Here is a 23,868-nt window from a genome sequence, read left to right as displayed (position 1 = left end):
GCCATAGACTTTTTACGGCTTGGGTTTTAACTTGCTGCCCGCGCGATCTGGCAGCTGAATGACGGGTCTCCGGCTGTCAGTGACTGCCGGGGACCCTGAGGAGAGGATAGAAGCAGCTTTCGCTGCTTCTGTCTTCTCCGATGTCTTTTTACACAGCGCTCAATGAAACTGTGTATAGGAATAGAGACAGCAGCAGCGGCGCTGTCTCTATTCCTCCCGGTGATCATGCGACTGGTCACATGATCACCGGGTGCCGTTACTGACAGACTGCTGCTGGGTCTAACTAGACCCAGCACAGCCCAGTTAGTCACAATCGTCACTATGAGAGGGCTGATTTCCCCTGTAACTGGGGCTGCTGTGCAGCTCCAGTAACAGTGGAAAAGCATGGTGTAACAGAAAGAAAAAATATATATAAAGTTCCACAAAGGTCTTTTTTGACCTTTGAGGGACAGACCATAGTAATAAAAAAATAAAAGTAAAGTAAAGTGCAAAAAAAAATTAAATAATAAAGACACATAAAATACCCACCCCAAAAAAAAAACGTTTGCCCCCGCCAATCATTGTTGTAACGCTAGCGCTGACCCAATTACCCTAATATAGACATGTAATATATTTAAATTTCCGGTAGACAATGACGATCACAACTAAAAGGTCTATTTTAGGGTAAAACTATGTTATTACCAAAAAAAATAGCTGAAACGTAAAATAGCTTATTTTTTTACTATTATTTTAAAACTTTATGAATAAAAATTCTAAAATAGCAAAAAAGGTGTGTAGAAAAACGATAAAAAAGAAACCTGCATTGTCTATGGAAAAAACGTTGCAAAAATCACGTAGTTAGCCCAACAAATAAAAAAGTTATAGCCATTTAACTAACACGTGCTAAAAATGGCTAAACGGTGTCTGGTCCTTAAGGCGCAAAATAGCCCGGTCCTGAACTGGTTAACCTGGATTCACACGCAGCATTTTATTGGATGTTTTGTGATTTCTAATAATGTACAGTAACGACTGCTGATAGTTATGAGAATGTGAAGTTCTCTATACACATACATATTTTCATATTTTTTTATTTTTTTGCCGTTTTATCCAAAACAGAGCATGCTCTAAGTGTGGTGTTTTTGACGGCGTTCAACTCATGGAGGTCCATTTAAAAAACACTGCAACTGCCCCTTGGACCTGGGTGTAAGAATTGAGAATTTTATATAGCATAGAGCAAATATTTTTCTTAAAAGACGCCCATCAACGTCTTCTTTAAATCAGCCTTTGCAGCAGCAACGTGTTTTGAATGCATTATTTTATCCCATCCTAGCTTTCCCAAATGAACAAAAGCTGATCATCAGAAAACTTCTCATTCACTATTTACATGGAACTTGTCACTGCAGTCTTGTGGTAGAATGTTATACAGCAGGGGGAGCTGAGCAGATTATTTGTTTTGTAGAAAAAGATTCATTATAACTTGTAATTTATTCATCTAAATCTCTGATCATTCTGGGCTTAGGAGTACAGTGGGAGGTCCAAATCAGTACTTGACATCCCTTCCTGTATAAATGTGCATACAAACATAGCTGTCAATCACTGATAAGAACCACCCACTGGACTCCTAAGCCCAGAATGATCAGAGATTTAGCTCAATAAATTTCAGGTTAAACTAAATGTATCCCCAAAAAATTATATATCAATCTGGTCAACCAGACTGCATTTTCAATGTGACAGGTTTCCTTTAATATACAGGAGCTTTCAGAACAGACGAGAGCAACATTCATTAGCAATTACTGTTGGCATCTGTGAATAAATCTTAATGTTTGACTCTTTCAAGCCAGACCTAATCCAATTATGCCAACTGTCACAAGACATATGCATGTAAATATGCAGAGAAGCCATATTCCTTGTAAATGAAACATATGGCCATATGCTTCACCATTCATATAAGGTAAAATAAAACTCACTTACAAGCAGGGACAATGTAAACTGTGAACTTTTCATTGCAAATACAATTCTGTTACAGAGATAAGTCACCCATATGGAGTGTTAGAGGGTAACTATATTCTCCAAAAACTTCTGACATATTATAGTTTAAATTTTGAACAGTGAGGGTCTGAGCAGTGAGAATAACAACAATCGGCAGAAGCGCTAGGGTAAGCACTGAGCAGCTTAATTTCTAAACAGCTTTTCTCGGAAAGTCGAGCAATTGGTGTACATGCTCAATTCAAGGTTTATAAGCCCATACACCGATTGCTCTGCTTTTCTCGAAAAGCCGATCAGAAACGCAGCGGCACAGCGCTCACCCGAGGGGTCTCAGTTCTCGGACCCCCATCAATCAAAACTTCTGACATGTCACTATGACATGTCAGAAGTTTTTTGAAAGTTTAGTTACCCTTTAAAAAATATATTTTTGCATTTCCTGAGTGCTGAGTTCTAAATGCAAATCTGATTTACTATACTTATCATTTAGGCTATGCACATGACCATTTTCCTACCTGGTACAAAACGCTCTGGCTAACAATATTCCACTTAAGGGGTTGGTATGAGTTGAAAAAAATGGGTCTGCTTTTTTTTTTTACAAAAAAAAGCACCACTCTTGTCCATAGGCTATATCTGGTATTGCAGCGGATTCCTATACACTTGAATAAGGGCTTATGCACACAGTCATATTACAGATACATGTTGTACGGATCTGTAATACGGCACCCATAGAAATCTATGGACCCATACTGTATCTCTGTATGTCTCCAATTTTAAATAGAGGCATACAAAGGTGGCATGTGACATATTCCATTGCTTACTGTATTACAGATGTGTTCTCATCTAAAAGCATAGCTTCTAGGAGAGGATCAGTGCAGTACAGAGGCACCATATGGTGGCACACGGGTGGACTCTACAGGTTCAGTGTACATGCCTTTGCATGTGAATGAGGCCTAAGAGATGCAATACCAAACATGATACCCTGCTTTGTTAAGTGGGTTTTATTAATATATACCTATTTATTTATTGGCTGGATCTACCTAATATAAAATACCATATGTGTGATAATAAAATAAGACTTTTAGGGTATGTGTACATGTGGTAATCTTTATTAAAAATGTTTTAAAAAATACCCTGACAAAAAGCAGTTAAAACTCACGTGTAAACATACCCTTATAAAGAGTTTGAAACCTTTTATTGTATACTTCCCCGCGTCAACTGATATAAACCTGGGTTTATAACACTGATTATTTTATTGCCTGTAGCTTATAGTATTGCCAACATACATGATTGTATCCACTATGCTCTTATTCTGCCATGTATCTTAATAACTTTAATATAGACACGTATTTAGATACATATCATTGGTTAGAGGTGTGATTATTTATTAGTATTTATTAACAGATTGCTATAGATAGATAGATAGATAGATAGATAGATAGATAGATAGATAGATAGATAGATAGATAGATTTAATGTGACTGCTCAAACACTGTATACTTGCAAAAATATTCGGCAACTGGCAGAACAAATGTAAACGTATGAAGATTATTTTTCAGATAGTATGTGAAATTAGGACAGCTGGAAACCTGATAAAAGATCAAACCTAAGAGTAAGCATTGTGAAGTCAGGAAACACTTGGGGCACTATGGAGCATGTGGTACTCACGACTTTTTGAAGGTTCCTCCTAAGGTGCTCCCAACAAGGAGGCAGAACTGCTGGGAGAAGAAGACCCATGTAATGTCCTGTAGGCTGCTGTGTGTCTGGCACCTTAGATCCAACAGTGTGGGCCCCAAAAACGCAATGCATAGTCCAAAGCTGAAGAACACGCTCCAATAAGTGATGGTGGACTGCAAGTTCCTCTTGAAGAGGGCGAGAAGATTCTCATCCCACCACATTCTTTACTCCCCCTGACCCGTAACCAGGGCAGGGGAGCTAGTCCAGTCTCTTAGAACCTGAATGTGAAGCAAATGAGATGGAGTTAGTTATTAATATCAGCTAAAGCTATAATCAATAGAGCTAGGCAGTATCTTGGAGGTGAAGGAGGTGGGCAGGCAGGTTGTTTGGAGCCTCACCTTCTCTTCTCTCCCACTAAGTAAACGTTCTCACTCTCGGATACCTCTGTGTTGTTTGAACTTTCCTTGTCCTTCCTCCCCAGACTTTACATGCTTTTTAGTATCGTTCCTCCACTTACTTTCTTCGCTCTGCTACAGTGAATGTGTCTTGTTTCTTCTCTTCTCCTATTAAGTGCTTCAGGGTTAATTTCTTTGCCTTTACTTCTTGCTTTAGGTGCAATTACTTACAAGAGGTGTGAGAAAGGAAAAGGAGCCGCCCAGAGACTGCCATGGGAGGGGGCATAGACTATAGGGCACAGGATGTCTATGACAAATTCCTCTGTATCTTTACATCTTGACTTCTTCCTTTCATAAGTTCTTGCTGTTTTGGTATTTTATTCAGCCTTACATAAATTATGGTAATAGGTCACATGAAGAAATCATGCTTTGCCACAACTCATTGTTCCTTTTGATTTTATCTGTAGTTTTTTCAAGTTCAGTACCACATTGCCTGTTGTTAGGTAACACTGTTAGATACACTGTCTTCAGACAGTAGAAGAGGACCACCAGTATTGTAGGGTGTAGGTGCCCTGTTCTCATTGCAAAAACACAATACGATAAGTGGATAACTAATGGATAAATGGACAACTTCGTATATTACTTCTGGTTTCAACAGAACTCTGATCATTGAATTTGCTTAACTACAAAGTTCTGATGAGGTGGTGCTTGGTACTCTCACACATTGGTAAGTGGTACCGTGTGACTCCCCTGTTATTCATTAGAGGACATGCTCCACACGTGGTGGGCTTGCCATAAAATGACTTGATTCTGGTGTACAGTATACAGTTTGATTCATACCCTCTTTCATATTCCTCTTAGGAAAAAAACAGTGGGAAGCACTGTTGTACTTTAAAGTGAACACACCATCTCACAGTTTAACCTCTTCCCGCCGCAGCCCTTTTTCAGATTTTCATTTTAGTTTTTTCCTCCTAACCTTCCAAAAGCCATAACGTCTTTATTTTTCAGTCGATATAGTACTATGAGGGCTTGATTTTTGCGGGACGAGTTGTAGTTTTTCGTAGCACCATTTATTTTGCCATATAATGTACTAGGAAACGGGAAAAAAATTATTTGTGGGGTAGAAAAGAAAAAAAACTGTGATTCCTCCATAGTTTTTTGCGCGCCGTTTTTACGGAATTCACTGTGCAATTAAAACAACATGTTAACTTTATTCTGTGGGTCAATACGATTACGACGATACCAAATATATATAGTTTTTTCTATATTTTACTACTTTCACAAGTAAAAACCTAAGTGTAAAAAAGAAAACTTATTTTGTGTAGCCAAATTCCGGGAGCCATAACTTTTTTATTTTCCGTCGATTAAGTGGTATGAGGGCTTATTTTCTGTGGGATAAGCTGTAGTTTTTAATAATACCATTTTGGTGTACATGCGACAGTTTGATCACTTTTTATTTCATTTTTTTTGTGGGAGATTAGGTGACCAAAAAATAGAGATTCCGGCGTTTACAATTTTTTTTCTTTTACGGCGTTGACCGTGTGGGTTAAATAATTATATATTGTAATAGTTCAGACTTTTACGGACGCAGCGATACCAATTATGTTTATTTTTTTTTTTTTTACTATGCTCTAGGGCAGTGGTCTCAAACTCGGCCGGGTAAATGGGCCACATATGGAAAAAATGGGAAGTTGACGGGCCGCATTACTTTCAAATTTGATACAATACAAAATTATTGTTAATCAATTCGTTATTTGAACGACTATAACACTATATTACTATAATAATAATACTACATTACTATAATATTACCGCTAGGTAATTTGAGATATTTCTCCACATGCTTATTTCAATAATCCAGTTTACCAGTTTAAGTGTCGCTAAACGCAGTCCGGCGGCTCAGTTAGCAGCGTTTGGCAGACACATATGTCAGGATTGGGCAGTCCCTTTTTAGATAGTGCCACAGTGCCCTCGGTGGATGCTGCCGCTGTGCCCTCTGTGGATGCTGCCGCTGTGCCCTCTGTGGATGCTGCCGCAGTGCCCTCTGTGGATGCTGCCGCAGTGCCCTCTGTAGATGCTGCCACAGTGCCCTCTGTAGATGCTGCCCCAGTGCCCTCTGTAGATGCTGCCACAGTGCCCTCTGTAGATGCTGCCACAGTGCCCTCTGTAGATGCTGCCACAGTGCCCTCTGTAGATAATGCCACAGTGCCCTCTGTAGATAATGCAATACACTCCTAGATAATGCCACAGTGCCCTCTGTAGATAATGCACAGTGCCCTCTGTAGATAATGCAACACACCCCTAGATAATGCCACAGTGTCCTCTGTACATACTGCCACAGTGCCCTCTGTAGATGCTGCCGCAGTGCCCTCTGTAGATGCTGCCACAGTGTCCTATGTAGATGCTGCCACAGTTCCCTCTGTAGATGCTGCCACAGTTCCCTCTGTAGATGCTGCCACAGTTCCCTCTGTAGATGCTGCCACAGTGTCCTCTGTAGATGTTGCCACAGTTCCCTCTGTAGATGCTGCCACAGTTCCTTCTGTAGATGCTGCCACAGTGCCCTCTGTAGATGATGCCACCGTGCCCTCCGCAGATGCTGCCACAGTGCCCTTCACAGATGCTGCCACAGTGCCCTCCGCAGATGCTGCCACAGTGATGTCAGGGGCTTGCCCAGAGCTGGAGTCCCAGAGCAGAGCCGGTTCTAGCACTCTGCCTGGGATTCCAGATCTGCTCCTGACATCACTGTCCATATATGGACAGAGATGTCAGGGTCAACCCCAGAGCTGGAGTCCCGGGCAGAGCGCTAGTAGGCTCTTCCTGGGACTCCAGCTGTGCTCCTGACATCACTAGGACTCCTGCTCTGGGGAAGCCCCTGACATAATTGTCGATGTATGGACAGCGATGTCAGAGACTTCCCCAGAGTCCTAGAGCAGAGCCTATACTAGCGTTCTGCCCGGGACTCCGGCTCTCGGGAAGCCCCAGACATCATGTGTCCAAACATGGACACCAATGTCAGGGAATTCCACAGAGTCCCGGAGCAGAGCCGATACTAGCGCTCTGCCCGGGTCTCCGCTCTGGGGAAGACCCTGACACACTGTCCATATATGGACAGTGATGTCAGGGAATTCCACAGAGTCCCCGAGCAGAGCCTATACTAGCGCTCTGCCTGGGACTCCGCTCTGGGGAAGACCCTGACACACTGTCCATATATGGCCAGTGATGTCAGGGAATTCCACAGAGTCCCGGAGCAGAGCCTATACTAGCGCTCTGCACGGGACTCCAGCTCTGGGGAAGCCACACATATCGTATGTCCAAACATGGACACCGATGACAGGTAATTCCACAGAGTCCCGGAGCAGAGCCGATACTAACGCTCTGCACGGGACTCCGCTCTGGGGAAGAACCTGACACACTGTCCATATATGGACAGCGATGTCAGGGAATTCCACAGAGTCCCGGAGCAGAGCCTGTACTAGCGCTCTGCACGGGACTCCGGCTCTGGGGAAGCCCCAGACATCGCTGTTCATATGTGGACAGTGATGTCAGGGAATTCCAGAGTCTCGGAGCAGAGCCTATACTAACGGCTCTGTGTCTCGCGTGCTTGAGACCCCTGCTCTAGGGGGAAAATGGGAAAAGGTTTTTTTTTTAAAAAAAAAAAAATTGATTTAAAGAGGCTCTGTCACCAGATTATCAAATCCCTATCTCCTATTGAATGTGATCAGCGCTGCAATGTAGATAACAGCAAAGTTGTTTTTTTCTTAAAACTATCATTTTTGCCCAAGTTATGAGCAATTTTATATTTATGCAAATTAGCTTTTCAATGAACAACTGGGCGTGTTTTCTCGTTTTACCAACTGGGCGTGTATTGTGTTTTTACCAACTGGGCGTGTATTGTGTTGTTACCAACTGGGTGTTGTGAATAGAAGTGTATGACGCTGACAAATCAGCGTCATACACTTCTCATCGCTCCCACCCAGCTTCTTTCACTGCAGACACACAGCATGACGTCACCCACAGGTCCTTCAACCTTGGCGTTGGACAGAGAAGATACATGGGCTCCAGCCGTCCGAGAGGGTAATATGCTTGTCTCTAGGGAGTTTACTATGCTTACCTGCACACGGTAATGCTGCTGCAGATTCAATTGTACTCTCTCGGACACCTGGGGCCGATGTGTCTTCTCTCTTCCGACGCCAAAGTTGAAGGACCTGTGGGTGACGTCACACTGTGTGTAGTGAAAGAAGCTGGGTGGGAACGATGAGGTCACCCACAGGTCCTTCAACCTTGGCGTCGAAAGAGAGATGGCGGACAAAGATGCACAAAGATGGCGGACCCGGAGGCCTTCATTAGGCCCCCAGGCAGCCATAGCAACCATCGCCCCCCCGCGATTGCGTTTCGGTGGGCGCGATGAGCTGTTAGAGGGGGTCGCCCCCCTCTTTCTAATGATTTAAATGCTGCGGTCGCTATTGACCGCAGCATTTAACGAGTTAAACTAGCGGGATCGTGCTTGAGCGCGATGCTGCTCGTTTCTCTGAAGTTTCGGCTGTAAGGAACAGCTGACACCCGAATCGTATGGAGCGGGTTCACTCCTTGAGCCCGTTCCATACTTCCCCTACCCGACTTTGGCGTATGGATATGTCAAATGTCGGGAAGGGGTTAAACTTTGAACTTTAGTGTCCTGGCTACCAAACAAACCCTGATGTGCCCTTAGAAGAAACCCACTGTACAATTTTCACAGGTTAAAACGCATCTGGGCTCTGTTTACACAGTGTTTTGGAGCTGATCTTGACACAGAAACTGGGTCGGAATCACCGCCCAAAAACTACCTAAATTGCCTCCATTGATTTTAATGGGAGGGAGAGGCATTTTTTTCCCGGTCAGCTCTTGGCCACTCGCGGGATAAAAAAGCAGCATGTCCTTTCTTGCCACAGTTTATGCCTCTGACCTCCCACTGAAATCAATGGGAGGCACAAAAAATGTGCGGTGCTCATTTCTGAGTATTTTTCACTTTGTTTTTTGCCCGCGGTCCCTGCATTAGCTTCAATGGCCACGGGCGAAAAACGTGGAAATAAAGCACAGGCAGTTCAAAATCTGCCTCAAACTTCCTGATGAAATTCTGAGGCAGATTTTTTCTGCCTGCAAATAACTGTGTGAACAGGGTCTTTCTTATCATTGAAAAAATTACTAGTGTGCTCCAGGACACCTATGCAAAAGTTTTACCTCTTTGGACATCATATGGCAAGCTACAAGTTCACCAAGACATATTCACCCTCATTTTTCAGTCTAACAGAAAGATGACCTTTGTTTGCCGATAGCATCCAATCACAGTGCAGCTTCTCCTTCTTAAAGGGGCTGTCCGGATTTCGAAAATTAAAGTTAACTTTTTGTATAATTAAAAGTTATACAATTTTCTCTTATACTTTCTGCATTAATTCCTAATGGTTTTCAATATCTCTGCTTGTTGTTATTCAGTAGGAACATTCATTGCTTCCAGTGGATACAATTATGTCCATAGTCATGTGATGGATACACAGGTGCTGGGATCCTAACAAGACACAGCTCTGATTCATATACTGTTACTGTAATCAGTCCTGCACCTGTGTGGAACACAGAAACATCTAACCACACAATCAAGAACAGTGGACAGGGACAAGTGTATGCTACCACTATGCAAAGACCAATAACCACCATATAGTGACCATATATTAGTCAGATACAAATTTTACACAGTCAGTCTGCAGAGTATCTTCACTCTGCAGACTATAGAGGGGAATACAGTACTAATCAGACACGGGTTGAATAAACAACAATTATATCCAGTGACTCACAGGTGACGTCTTCTCTGACTGTAGTTGTTCATTCTTCTTTTCTTCTCCATCCGGCCCAGGCCACTATGATGACTTCTCCCGACAACTACAGAATTTGCTGCCCCTCACTTATGTAGCCGACTCCACCCTCTACACCGCTGTAATGGCAGGAAGGAGGTGAAGGGAAAGTGAGCCCTAATCTACCCACCGCCCTGTCCCTGCCTACATGCAACGACCCGCCCTAGGCGACGGGGTACAACTGGGCGGCGGTCCCTACGCTGTCTAAGTGCACGGGAGAACAAACAGGGAACACGCAAGGGAAGGGGCAGTAGCCCACGGAACGCCGCGAGGAAACGGAGCGGTGAATGAGTAGTCCGGACCAGGATGAAGTGGAGTATACCCAAGTGAGCACGGAGGAGGAAGCAAGCCAGAGGCAAAGCAAAGCAGGTTAAGCGGAACTGCAGCAAGGTAGAAGCACGGCAGAAGCAGGCTGGAGCAAGCAGCAGTGGGGCCAGGAATCCGGAAGAATTACAAGCACTGAAGAGGAGAACACGGCAGGTAATAAAGGACAGGGGGCGGAGCTAACTCCGACTGACCAGGCCGCGATAGGCTTTCCCACTCCTGAGCCTGCCACCCTGGTTGGTGGGAGATGGTGTCAGTCGAACAGGTCTGGCCTCAGGTGTGGATTGATTAATCCCAGGAGTATACCTAGACATAGTACCTGGCAGATCCCTAACAGTACTCCCCCTTTTATGAGGGGCCACCGGACCCTTACTAAGAGGACCCGGTTTAGTAGGGAAGAGAAGGTGGAACCTCCTGATCAATACCCCAGCGTGAACATCACGGGCAGGTACCCAAGTCCTCTCCTCCGGCCCGTATCCTCTCCAATGGACCAGGTACTGGAGGGAGCCCTGGACCATCCTACTGTCCATAATCTTGGCCACCTCGAATTCCACCTCCTCAGGGGTGAGAACGGGAACAGGAGGTTTCCTCGAGGGGGACCAGGACGGGGAGCAGCGTTTAAGGAGGGAGGCATGGAAGACGTCATGTATGCGAAAGGATGGGGGCAGCTCCAGACGGAAGGATACAGGGTTGAGGACTTCAATGATCTTATAAGGTCCAATAAATCGGGGAGCAAACTTCCTGGACGGGACCTTAAGGCGCAAGTTCCTGGACGACAACCAGACCAAATCCCCGACGACAAACCGGGGGTTAGCAGAACGTCTACTATCCGCCTGAATCTTTTGTGCGCTCTGGGACGCCTCTAGGTTCTTCTGAACCTGGGCCCAGACAGTGCACAGTTCCCGATGAACATCCTCTACCTCAGGATTATTGGAACAACCAGGGGAAACGGAGGAGAACCTTGGGTTAAACCCGAAATTACAGAAAAACGGGGAAACCCCTGACGAGTTACTGACCCGGTTATTCAGGGAAAATTCAGCAAGGGGAAGGAATGAGACCCAATCAAATTGACAGTCAGAGATGAAACACCTTAAATATTGTTCCAGGGATTGGTTAGTCCTTTCCGTTTGGCCATTAGTTTCGGGATGGAAGGCGGAGGAGAAGGACAGATCAATCTCCAACTTTTTACAAAAAGCTCTCCAAAATAAGGAAACAAATTGTACCCCCCTGTCAGAAACGATATTGACTGGGGCCCCATGGAGACGCAGGATGTGTTTCACAAACAAAGAAGCTAACGTCTTGGCGTTAGGTAGCTTCTTAAGGGGCACAAAGTGGCACATCTTGCTGAAGCGGTCTACTACCACCCACACCACCGACTTGCCCTGAGATGGAGGCAAATCGGTGATAAAATCCATGGAGATATGGGTCCAAGGTCTCTGGGGAATGGGCAAGGAACGTAGTAGGCCCGCAGGTCGGGACCTAGGGGTTTTGGACCTAGCGCAAACCTCACAAGTGGCGACGTAAGCCCTAACGTCTTTAGGCAACCCAGGCCACCAATAGTTTCTGGTGATGAGGTGTTTGGTGCCCAAGATGCCAGGATGACCAGATAGAGCGGAGTCATGGTTTTCCCTGAGTACCCTTAGCCGGTATTGCAGGGGAACAAACAGTTTGTCCCCAGGGACGTTCCCGGGTGCTGCACCCTGATCAGCCGCGATATCAGAAGCTAAATCAGAATCCGTGGCAGAAACGATTATACCAGGGGGTAAAATACAAGCAGGATCCTTCTCGGAAGGAGGATTGGCCATGAAACTACATGACAGGGCATCAGCCTTAATATTCTTGGACCCAGCCCTATAGGTAACCAAGAAATTAAATCTGGTAAAGAATAGTGCCCACCGAGCTTGTCTAGGATTAAGCCTCCGGGCCGCTTCTAGGAAAACCAGATTCTTGTGATCCGTAAGGACCGTTACCTGGTGTCTGGCCCCCTCCAGGAAGTGCCGCCACTCTTCAAAAGCCCATTTAATGGCTAGAAGTTCGCGGTTGCCAATATCATAGTTACTCTCCGTGGGCGAAAACTTCCTAGAGAAGTAAGCACAGGGACGGAGATGGGTGAGGGAGCTGGTACCCTGGGACAAGACGGCCCCCACTCCCACCTCGGATGCGTCAACCTCCACAATAAATGGCTCCTCTTGGTTGGGCTGAATCAGCACGGGGGCCGAGATAAAGCACTTCTTGAGGGTCTCAAAGGCCTGGACAGCCTCAGGGGGCCAATGGAGGACATCAGCACCCTTGCGGGTAAGGTCCGTAAGAGGCTTAGCGACGACCGAGAAGTTGGCAATAAATCTCCTGTAATAGTTGGCGAACCCTAAAAAACACTGTAACGCCTTAAGGGAGGCAGGTTGGACCCATTCCGCCACAGCCTGAACCTTGGCAGGGTCCATGCGGAATTCATGAGGAGTGAGGATTTGCCCTAAAAATGGTATCTCCTGTACCCCAAAGACACATTTTTCAGTCTTAGCAAACAGATTATTCTCCCGAAGGACCTGGAGCACCTTCCTGACATGCTCCACGTGGGAGGACCAGTCCTTGGAAAACACCAGTATGTCATCAAGGTACACAACAAGAAAATTACCCAGGTAATCTCTCAGGATTTCATTAATAAAATTCTGGAAGACAGCAGGGGCATTACACAACCCAAAGGGCATGACCAGGTATTCGAAATGACCCTCGGGTGTGTTGAACGCAGTTTTCCACTCATCCCCCTCTTTGATGCGGATAAGGTTATATGCCCCCGGTAGATCGAACTTAGAAAACCATTGGGCTCCCTGAACCTGATTAAAAAGATCCGGAATCAAAGGAAGTGGGTACTGGTTCCTTACGGTGACCTTATTCAGGTTACGATAATCAATGCACGGCCTAAGACCACCATCCTTCTTCCCCACGAAGAAGAAGCCAGCACCTACAGGAGAAGTCGAGCGAATGAAACCCTTGGCCAAGCATTCTTGGATATACACCCTCATAGCTTCACGTTCAGGACATGAAAGATTAAATATCCTACCCTTAGGAAGCTTGGCACCAGGCACCAAATCGATGGCGCAATCGTAATCTCTATGGGGGGGGCAACACCTCGGAGGCCTCCTTAGAAAACACATCGGCGAAGTCCTGAACAAACTCAGGAAGCGTGTTTGACTCCTCCCGGGGAGAAATAGAGTTAACAGAAAGACATGACATAAGACATTCACTACCTCATTTGGTGAGATCCCCAGTATTCCAATCAAACGTGGGATTATGCAACTGCAACCAGGGAAGACCTAATACCAGATCAGACGATAATCCCTGCATCACCAGTACAGAGCACTGCTCCAAATGCATGGAGCCAACCAGGAGTTCAAAAACAGGAGTATGCTGAGTAAAATAACCATTAGCAAGGGGAGTTGAGTCGATACCTACTACAGGGATAGGATAAGGCAAATCAATCAATGGCATAGCTAGAGACATAGCAAATTCCACAGACATGATATTAGCAGATGAGCCAGAATCCACGAAAGCACTGCCCGTGGCAGACCGGCCAGCAAACGAGACCTGAAAGGGAAGCAAAATTTTATTGCGTTTCACATTAACGGGAAATACCTGTGCGCCCAAGTGACCTCCCCGATGATCACTTAGGCGCGGAAGTTTTCCGGCTTTTTATTCTTGCGCCTGGAACAGGTGTTAAGAAGATGCTTGTCGTCCCCACAGTAGAAGCAGAGACCATTCATTCTGCGAAACTCCCTACGTTGTCGAGGGGACATGGAGGCCCCGAGTTGCATAGGTACCTCCGAGTCCTCCGTGGAGGGGCGAGGAGACGGGACCTCGGGGGGGATCGCAGAAAAGTCAGAGGGGAGCACATTGAAGCGTTCCAGCTGACGTTCCCTGAGACGTCGGTCAAGTCGTACTGCTAGGGCCATAACCTGGTCAAGGGAGTCAGAAGAGGGATAGCTAACCAGCAGATCCTTCAGGGCGTCAGATAATCCTAACCTAAACTGGCACCTTAGGGCCGGATCGTTCCACCGAGAAGCTACGCACCACTTTCTAAAATCAGAACAGTATTCCTCCACCGGTCTCCTACCCTGACGTAAGGTCACCAGCTGACTCTCGGCTAAAGCAGTCCTGTCAGTCTCGTCGTAAATGAGTCCGAGGGCAGAGAAAAAACGATCAACAGAGGAAAGTTCAGGGGCGTCAGGAGCCAAGGAGAAGGCCCACTCTTGGGGCCCTTCCTGGAGTCGGGATATGATGATACCCACCCGCTGGTTCTCGGAACCTGAGGAGTGGGGTTTTAGGCGGAAATACAGTCTGCAACTCTCCCGGAAGGAGAGAAACGTCTTACGGTCCCCTGAGAACCGGTCAGGTAACTTGAGGTCGGGTTCTAGAGGTGAGGTGAGGGGAACTACTAAGGCAGCGTCACCCTGGTTGACCCTCTGGGCCAGGGACTGGACCTGTAGGGAGAGGCCCTGCATCTGCTGGGTCAGGGTCTCAAGGGGGTCCATGATAGCGTCAGCGTAGGAGAAATGGTAGACTAGGTATGGGCTTCTAATTATGTAATGGCAGGAAGGAGGTGAAGGGAAAGTGAGCCCTAATCTACCCACCGCCCTGTACCTGCCTACTTGCAACGACCCGCCCTAGGCGACGGGGTACAACTGGGCGGCGGTCCCTACGCTGTCTAAGTGCACGGGAGAACAAACAGGGAACACGCAAGGGAAGGGGCAGTAGCCCACGGAACGCCGCGAGGAAACGGAGCGGTGAATGAGTAGTCCGGACCAGGATGAAGTGGAGTATACCCAAGTGAGCACGGAGGAGGAAGCAAGCCAAAGGCAAAGCAAAGCAGGTTAAGCGGAACTGCAGCAAGGCAGAAGCACGGCAGAAGCAGGCTGGAGCAAGCAGCAGTGGGGCCAGGAATCCGGAAGAATTACAAGCACTGAAGAGGAGAACACGGCAGGTAATAAAGGACAGGGGGCGGAGCTAACTCCGACTGACCAGGCCGCGATAGGCTTTCCCACTCCTGAGCCTGCCACCCTGGTTGGTGGGAGATGGTGTCAGTCGAACAGGTCTGGCCTCAGGTGTGGATTGATTAATCCCAGGAGTATACCTAGACATAGTACCTGGCAGATCCCTAACAGTACTCCCCCTTTTATGAGGGGCCACCGGACCCTTACTAAGAGGACCCGGTTTAGTAGGGAAGAGAAGGTGGAACCTCCTGATCAATACCCCAGCGTGAACATCACGGGCAGGTACCCAAGTCCTCTCCTCCGGCCCGTATCCTCTCCAATGGACCAGGTACTGGAGGGAGCCCTGGACCATCCTACTGTCCATAATCTTGGCCACCTCGAATTCCACCTCCTCAGGGGTGAGAACGGGAACAGGAGGTTTCCTCGAGGGGGACCAGGACGGGGAGCAGCGTTTAAGGAGGGAGGCATGGAAGACGTCATGTATGCGAAAGGATGGGGGCAGCTCCAGACGGAAGGATACAGGGTTGAGGACTTCAATGATCTTATAAGGTCCAATAAATCGGGGAGCAAACTTCCTGGACGGGACCTTAAGGCGCAAGTTCCTGGACGACAACCAGACCAAATCCCCGACGACAAACCGGGGGTTAGCAGAACGTCTACTATCCGCCTGAATCTTTTGTGCGCTCTGGGACGCCTCTAGGTTCTTCTGAACCTGGGCCCAGACAGTGCACAGTTCCCGATGAACATCCTCTACCTCAGGATTATTGGAACAACCAGGGGAAACGGAGGAGAACCTTGGGTTAAACCCGAAATTACAGAAAAACGGGGAAACCCCTGACGAGTTACTGACCCGGTTATTCAGGGAAAATTCAGCAAGGGGAAGGAATGAGACCCAATCAAATTGACAGTCAGAGATGAAACACCTTAAATATTGTTCCAGGGATTGGTTAGTCCTTTCCGTTTGGCCATTAGTTTCGGGATGGAAGGCGGAGGAGAAGGACAGATCAATCTCCAACTTTTTACAAAAAGCTCTCCAAAATAAGGAAACAAATTGTACCCCCCTGTCAGAAACGATATTGACTGGGGCCCCATGGAGACAACTGGGCGGCGGTCCCTACGCTGTCTAAGTGCACGGGAGAACAAACAGGGAACACGCAAGGGAAGGGGCAGTAGCCCACGGAACGCCGCGAGGAAACGGAGCGGTGAATGAGTAGTCCGGACCAGGATGAAGTGGAGTATACCCAAGTGAGCACGGAGGAGGAAGCAAGCCAAAGGCAAAGCAAAGCAGGTTAAGCGGAACTGCAGCAAGGCAGAAGCACGGCAGAAGCAGGCTGGAGCAAGCAGCAGTGGGGCCAGGAATCCGGAAGAATTACAAGCACTGAAGAGGAGAACACGGCAGGTAATAAAGGACAGGGGGCGGAGCTAACTCCGACTGACCAGGCCGCGATAGGCTCTCCCACTCCTGAGCCTGCCACCCTGGTTGGTGGGAGATGGTGTCAGTCGAACAGGTCTGGCCTCAGGTGTGGATTGATTAATCCCAGGAGTATACCTAGACGTAGTACCTGGCAGATCCCTAACAACCGCATTCCAAATTATTATGCAAATGTTATTTTCCGCTGATTTTCCTAAATAGTAGATGCAAATGACAGTCAGTATAATCTTCAAGCCATCAACCGTTGGAGTATATTGCAAATTTTATTGAACAAATCTCCTAATGATAACAGATTTTTTTTTTAGAAGTAAAACACTCAAAATGCACTGTTTCAAATTATTATGCACAACAGAGATCAAAACATTTTAAAGGTTGTAAAGAAAACTAAAATGGTAATTTGTTGAATTTGCAGCATCAGGAGGTCATATTTACAGAAATCAAAAGCTCTTTCAATCAAAAAAAAAACTTAACAGGCCAAGTTACATGTTAACATAGGACTCCTTCTTTGATATCACCTTCACAATTCTTGCATCCATTGAATTTGTGAGTATTTGGACAGTTTCTGCTTGAATATCTTTGCAGGATGTCAGAATAACCTCCCAGAGCTTCTGTTTTGATGTGAACTGCCTCCCACCCTCATAGATATTTTGCTTGAAGATGCTCCAAAGGTTCTCAATAGGGTTGAGGTCAGGGGAACATGGGGGCCACACCATGAATTTCTCTCCTTTTATGCCCATAGCAGCCAATGACACAGAGGTATTCTTTGCAGCATGAGATGGTGCATTGTCATGCATGAAGATAATTTTGCTACAGAAGGCACGGTTCTTCTTTTTGTGCCACGGAAGAAAGTGGTCAGTCATAAACTCTACGTACTTTGCAGAGGTTATTTTCACACCGTCAGGTCTCTCTCCCCATGATTCCAGACCAAAACATGACTCCGCCACCTCCTTGCTGACGTCTCAGCCTTGTGGGACATGGTGGCCATTCACCAACCATCCACTACTCCATCCATCTGGACCATCCAGGTTTCACGGCACTCATCAGTAAACAACACGGTTTGAAAATTAGTCTTCATGCATTTCTGAGCCCACTGCAACCGTTACTGCTTGTGAGCATTGTTTAGGGTTGGCCGAATAATAGCTTTATGCACACTTGCAAACCTCTAGAGGATCCTACGCATTGAGGTTCGCGGGACTCCAGAGGCACCAGCGGCTTCAAATACCTGTTTGCGGCTTTGCAATGGCATTTTAGTAGCTGCTCTCCTAATCCTATTAATTTATCTGGCAGAAACCTTCCTCATTATGCCTTTATCTGAACGAACCCGTCTGTGCTCTGAATCAGCCACAAATCTTTTCACAGTACGATGATCACGTTTAAGTTTTTTTGAAATATCCAATGTTTTCATACCTTGTCCAAGGTATTGCACTATTTCACGCTTTTCGGCATCAGAGAGATCCTTTTTCTTTCCCATATTGCTTGAAACCTGTGGCCTGCTTAATAATGTGGAATGTCCTTCTTAAGTAGTTTTCCTCTGATTGGGCACACCTGGCAAACTAATTATCACAGGTGTCTGAGATTGATTACAATGATCCAAAGAGCCCTAAGACACAATACCATCCATGAGTTTCATTGAAAAACTAATAAGTAAATGTTTATGACACTTAAATCCAATGTGCATAATAATTTAGAACACGGTGTATAGCAACACAAATTTCGACCCCGTTTAAACCCATTAATAAATTCAAACCCCATACCAGACAAATAAATTAATTCAGATCTCAGACCAAACTGCTAAATCAATTTTAACCCCTAATGACTAAATTAATTCACATCACAGGTCAGACCGCTAACTTAATTCAAACCCCAGACCAGACCCCAAAATTAATTCAGACCTTTACACTAATTCATACCACCGACTGGACCCCTAAATAAATTCAGACCCCTAACCAGTCTCTAAATTAAATTAAACTCCAGACCAGACCCCAAAATTGCTTCAAACCCCAGACCAAAACCCTAAATTATTTCGACCCCGGACCAGACCCCTAACTTACTTCAGACCCCAAACAGACCCCTAAATTACATCAGATTCCAGACTAGACACTAAATTTCAACCCAGACCAGACCCCTACATTCATTTAAACCTCACGCCAGACCCCTAAATGAATCCCAACCCCAGACCTTAAAATTAATTCAGACTTCAGACCAGATCCCTAAATTTATTCTGACCCCAGACCGGACCCCTATAATACTTAAGATCCCAGACCTCAAAATTACTTTAGGACCAAGACTAGACCCCTAGATAAATTTAGTCCCCAGACCGGATCCCCTAAATTTATTCAGATCCCAGACCAGAGCCATTAAATAATCAGAACTCATACCAGACCCCTCTATATACTAACCTTTACTCAAGTCTGGCTGTTCTTCAGCTTTGGGTGTCGCCACAGAACGTTGTGTGCTGATGCAGTTTGGGACTCTGTAGTGTGATGTAACAGAGGATAGGAGATTTTTACATGCCACTTGATTCAGCACTTGGCGGCCCCACTCTGTGAATTAGTGTGGTGTATCGCTTTATGGCTGAACTGATGTTACTCCTATATGATCCACTTCACAATAATAGCACTTATAGTTGACCGGGGCACAAGCTGACTTGTGGAAAAGGAGGATCCTATGAAAGTGCCATGTTTAACAGTTTCCCGACCGCTGGCTGTGTTATTACGGCCAGCGGTCAGGGTCTCTGAAGTCCGCCATATAGACTAATTACGGCGGCACTTCAGAGAGTGTGCCAACAGCCGTGGGCACTGGGCAGAGTATCAGGGACCAATCTGTTGATCCCTGATCATGTGATCGCTGTGAAAACCAATCACAGCGATCACATGACTTTCTGTAGAAAATATAGTGTGCACGTGATCGCATGCACACAGCCCTGTGCCCATGCTGTTACCAACAGCTCTGGGTGCTGGGCAGAGTATCAGTGACCAATCTGTTGGTCCCTGAACATGTGATTGCTGTGAAAACCTAGTGATCAAAATTTGTTTTTATTTTGAAACTTCTGGCAGCGAATCTCCTGCCTCTTATATTTTCCTCACACATTGTTTCAGTGCGAGGAGAAGAAGAGACGTAGAGAGAATCGCTGCCAGAAGAATTGTTACAAAAAAATACACAGTTTTACAGTACCAATACATTCTTTGTTTAGGCTATGTTCACACAGAGTTTTTTTACGAGTTTTTTGACACGGAAACCGCGCCGCAAAACTCGTCAAAAAACGGCCCGAAAATGCCTCCCATTGATTTCAATGGGAGGCGGAGACGTCTTTTTCCCGCGACATGCCCTATCTTCAGGCGTTTATGCCTCTGACCTCCCATATAGTCCTAAGGGGGCTTGACGAGTTGTAGTTTTTCATTGCGTGAATTTGTTGTGCCATATAATGTACTTGGAAATGGGAAAAAATTATTTGTGGGGTAGAAAATGAAAAAAAACAGCCATTTCTCCATTGTTTTTTGCGCTTTGTTCTTACAGAATTCACTGTGCAATTAAAACAACATGTTACGATTACGGCGATACCAAATTATATAGTTTTTTCTATATTTTACTACTTTTACAAGGAAAGAACTAAGTGTAAACATTTTTATTTATTTTGTGTCGCCAAATTCTGAGAGCCATAGCTTTTTTATTTTTCTGTCGATTAAGTGGTATGAGGGCTTATTTTGGGGTACATGCGAGGTTTTGATCAGTTTTTATTCCGCTTTTTGTGGGAGATGAGGTGACCAAAAAAAAGTGATTCTGGCGTTTACATTTTTGTTTTTTACGGCGTACACCGTGCGGGTTAAATAATGAATTATTGTAATTCAGACTTTTACGGATGCGGCGATACCAATTATGTTTATTTATTTATTTTTTTACAATGCTGTAGGGGGAAAATAGGAAAAGGGAAGTTTTCTGAACTTTTAATATATATATATATTTTTTTTTACAGAAAAAAAACCCTTTATTTTACAAATTTTGACTTTTTTTATTAGTCTCCCAAGGGGACTTCAACCAGCGATTGTTGGATCGCTTGCACTATATACTGCAATACTAATGTATTGCAGTATATCGTCTTTCTGACAGGCCAGAAGCAGGGCATAGGAGAACAAAGTTGGCAGACCTGGGAGCCTTCATTAGGTCCCCAGGCTGCCATAGCAACTATCGGCACCCCGCGTTTGCTTTGCGCGGGGCGCGATGAGCTGATAGAGGGGGTCGACCCCTCTTTCTAACAATTTAAATGCTGCGATCGCTATTGACAGTGTCAGGGCGACTTGCACTGTGTACCCTCCCGCAAGAACACACACAGACTGAGAGAGCGCTCTCTGCAGAACCACCAGCCTGTGTGTGCTCTCGCGGGAGGGAACACAGCGCAAGCCGCCCTGACACTGTCTGTAGCTGATTGGACAGTGTCAGAGCGAAGACATCACGCCCCCTTGCCATTTAGTTAGATAGAAACTCCCCATTGACAGTTCAGGGGCTTATTTACATATCGGGCGCCAAAGATAATGGCACCGATATGTAGATAACGGAGGAAGATAGGAAAATAATTTCAAGTGAGACAGTTTTTGTGAAGCACTGCCCATTACATGCTGCACATGCATGGGCAGGTGAAAGGTTCTCTTTAAGCTGTACAACGGCCTAGTCCTTAACCAGTTAAAGTCACTGAGATATTCAGTATGACCCATACTACTACCAGTAGTATCAATGCCACGCACTTTAAATCCTGCCGGATTATATGAATGATGGTCACGAAAGTGACGAGGAATGGGAAGCATGTTTATTTAGATCTTTAACATTAGCTGCTGCTGCGATCCTACTGGCATTTTCAAGAACAGGTGTCTTTAAAGGCCTACAAGTCATGCCCACATATATAAGATCACAAGGGCAGGTGGCAAAGTAAATTACAGCCTCTGTTTTACAAGAAATGTGGTTGTAGTCCTTATTTCTCGCTAAATTCCAGAAAATCGAGATTCGTATAATGAATCAACAGGCAGCACAATTACCACAGTTATATGAACCCCAAGGAGGACCACGGCTACCAAAAGGATAAATTCTCTCTACTAATGGTACATAGGGACTAGAAGTCAAAATATCCCTTAGGTTCCAAGATCTACGCCAAGTAATTGAAGGGAACGTAGGTAGACATCTGATCAGATCTTTGTCGGTGAACAAAACCGACCAATGTTTCTGCATAATATCACGTACCTGCAGAAAAATTGTTTTCTGCAGGTACGTGATGGTGCAACATACGAAACATTGTTTTCTGCAGGTACGTGCTGGTGCAACATACAACCCCTCTTGTAGATAGCGCCACACACTTGTCCACATCTTGTCCCCCTAGCTTTCTCATTTGTAACTGTGTTTTTAATACATTTTGTTACTTCAATTATATATTTAATAAAGATATCATTTATATATCTTGTTGGGCTGCAGGCCTGTGGAGGCTGTAAGACTCTGCAGTTCGTCGTGGGGACAGGGCTAGGATTTTTTTTATTTATTTGGGTGGCACTATCTACAAGGGGAATGTGTGTGTGGCACTATCTACAATGGGAGGTGGCACTATCAAGAAGAGGGGTAGCATTATCTTCAAGGGGGTGTGGCACTAGGGGTAAATGATCTAACCCCGCAGCCCCACCTATTTTATTAGATCCCATTAGTATAGATCTACCATAGATCTATATTAACCCCTTCCCTCTTTTGGCTACTTTTGACCTTCCTGACAGAGCTTCATTTTTCAAATCTGACATGTTTCACTTTATGTGGTAATAACCTCAGAATGCTTTTACCTATCCAAGCGATTCTAAGATTGCTTTCTCGTGACACATTGGACTTTATGTTACTGGCAAAATTTGCTCGATATATTCAGTATTTAATTGTGAAAAACACCAAAATTTTGCAAAAAATGTAAATGTATCTGCTTGTAAGACAGCCAGTTATACCACACAAAATTGTTGCTAATTAACATCCCCCATATGTGTACTTTAGATTGACATTGCTTTTTGAACATCCTTTTATTTTTCTAGGACGTTACAAGGCTTAGAACTTTAGCAGCAATTTCTCACATTTTGAAGAAAATTTCAAAAGGCCAGTTCAGTTGTGAAGTGGCTTTGAGGGCCTTATATATTAGAAACCCCCAATAAGTCACCCCATTTTAAAAACTTCACCCCTCATAGTACTCAAAACAGCATTTAGAAAGTTTCTTAACCCTTTCGACTTTTCACAGGAATTAAAGCAAAGTAGAGGTGAAATGTACAAATGTCATATTTTTTTTCAGAAATGTATACTTAATAAAAAATTTTTTTGTAACACAGAAAGTTTTAGCAGAGAAATGCAACTCCATATTTATTGCCCAGGTTCTGCAGATTTAGCAAATACCCCACATGTGGCCCTAGTGTGGTAATGTACTGAAGCACCGGCCTCAGAACAATGGAGCACCTAGAGGTTTTTGGGGCCTTCTTTTTATTAGAATATATTTCAGGCACCATGTCAGGTTTGAAGGGCTCTTGCGGTGCCAAAACAGTGGAAATCCCCTAAAAGTGACCCCATTTGGCAAACTACACACCTTAAGGAAATTATCTAGGGGTATAGTGAGCATTTTGACAACACAGGTTTATTGCAGAAATTATGGCCATAAAAATTAAAATCTACATGCTTTCAAAGAAAATGTAGGTTTAGCTAATTTTTTTTAATTTCCACAAGGACTAAAGGGGAGAAAAGCAAGGCAACATTTGTAAAGCATTTTCTCCCGAGTAAAACAATATCCCACATGTGGTCATAAATGGCTGTTTTGACACACGGCAGGGCTTAGTAGGGAAAGAGAGCTATTTGGCTTTTGGAGCTCAAATTTAGCAGGAATGGTTTGCGGAGGCCAATGTTGCATTTGCAAAGCCCCTGAGGGGACAAAACAGTGGAAACCCCCCCACAAGTGACCCCATTTTAGCAACTACACCCATTGAGGAAATTATCTAGAGCTATAATGAGCATTTTGACAGCACAGGTTTTTTGCAGAAATTATTGGAATTAGGCCGTGAAAATGAAAATCTACATTTTTTCAAATAAAATGTAGGTTTAGCTAATTTTTTCTCATTTCCACAAGGACTAAAGGAGAAAAACCACCACAAAATTTTGTAAAGCAATTTCTCCCGAGTAAAAAATACCCCACATGTGGTCATAAAAGGCTGTTTGGA

The 23,868-nt window shown here is 45.0% G+C and overlaps 1 protein-coding gene across 3 annotated transcripts in view; it reads right to left on the bottom strand.

The window, feature by feature from the left end:
* The window catches only part of SLC60A1 (solute carrier family 60 member 1), a 124,925-nt gene that overhangs the window by 76,271 nt on the left and 24,786 nt on the right, over window positions 1-23,868 (bottom strand). Inside the window, exons 1-2 of one of the 3 annotated variants that reach the window (XM_075853797.1) lie at window positions 4,038-4,286; window positions 3,631-3,917 (exon numbers count right to left, since the gene is read on the bottom strand). In XM_075853797.1, the coding sequence (XP_075709912.1) occupies window positions 3,631-3,860 (230 nt within the window). In that variant the 5' untranslated portion in view covers window positions 3,861-3,917; window positions 4,038-4,286. Of the gene's footprint in view, window positions 1-3,630; window positions 3,918-4,037; window positions 4,287-23,868 lie in introns of those variants that run through there. The other 2 variants (XM_075853799.1, XM_075853798.1) reach the window with 2 other exon arrangements.

This window comes from Rhinoderma darwinii, chromosome 2 (genome assembly GCF_050947455.1).
Source record: "Rhinoderma darwinii isolate aRhiDar2 chromosome 2, aRhiDar2.hap1, whole genome shotgun sequence".
NCBI lineage: Eukaryota > Metazoa > Chordata > Amphibia > Anura > Rhinodermatidae > Rhinoderma > Rhinoderma darwinii.
Note: the sequence above shows the minus strand (reverse complement) of the source record. Positions and strands in the feature narration are given on the sequence as shown.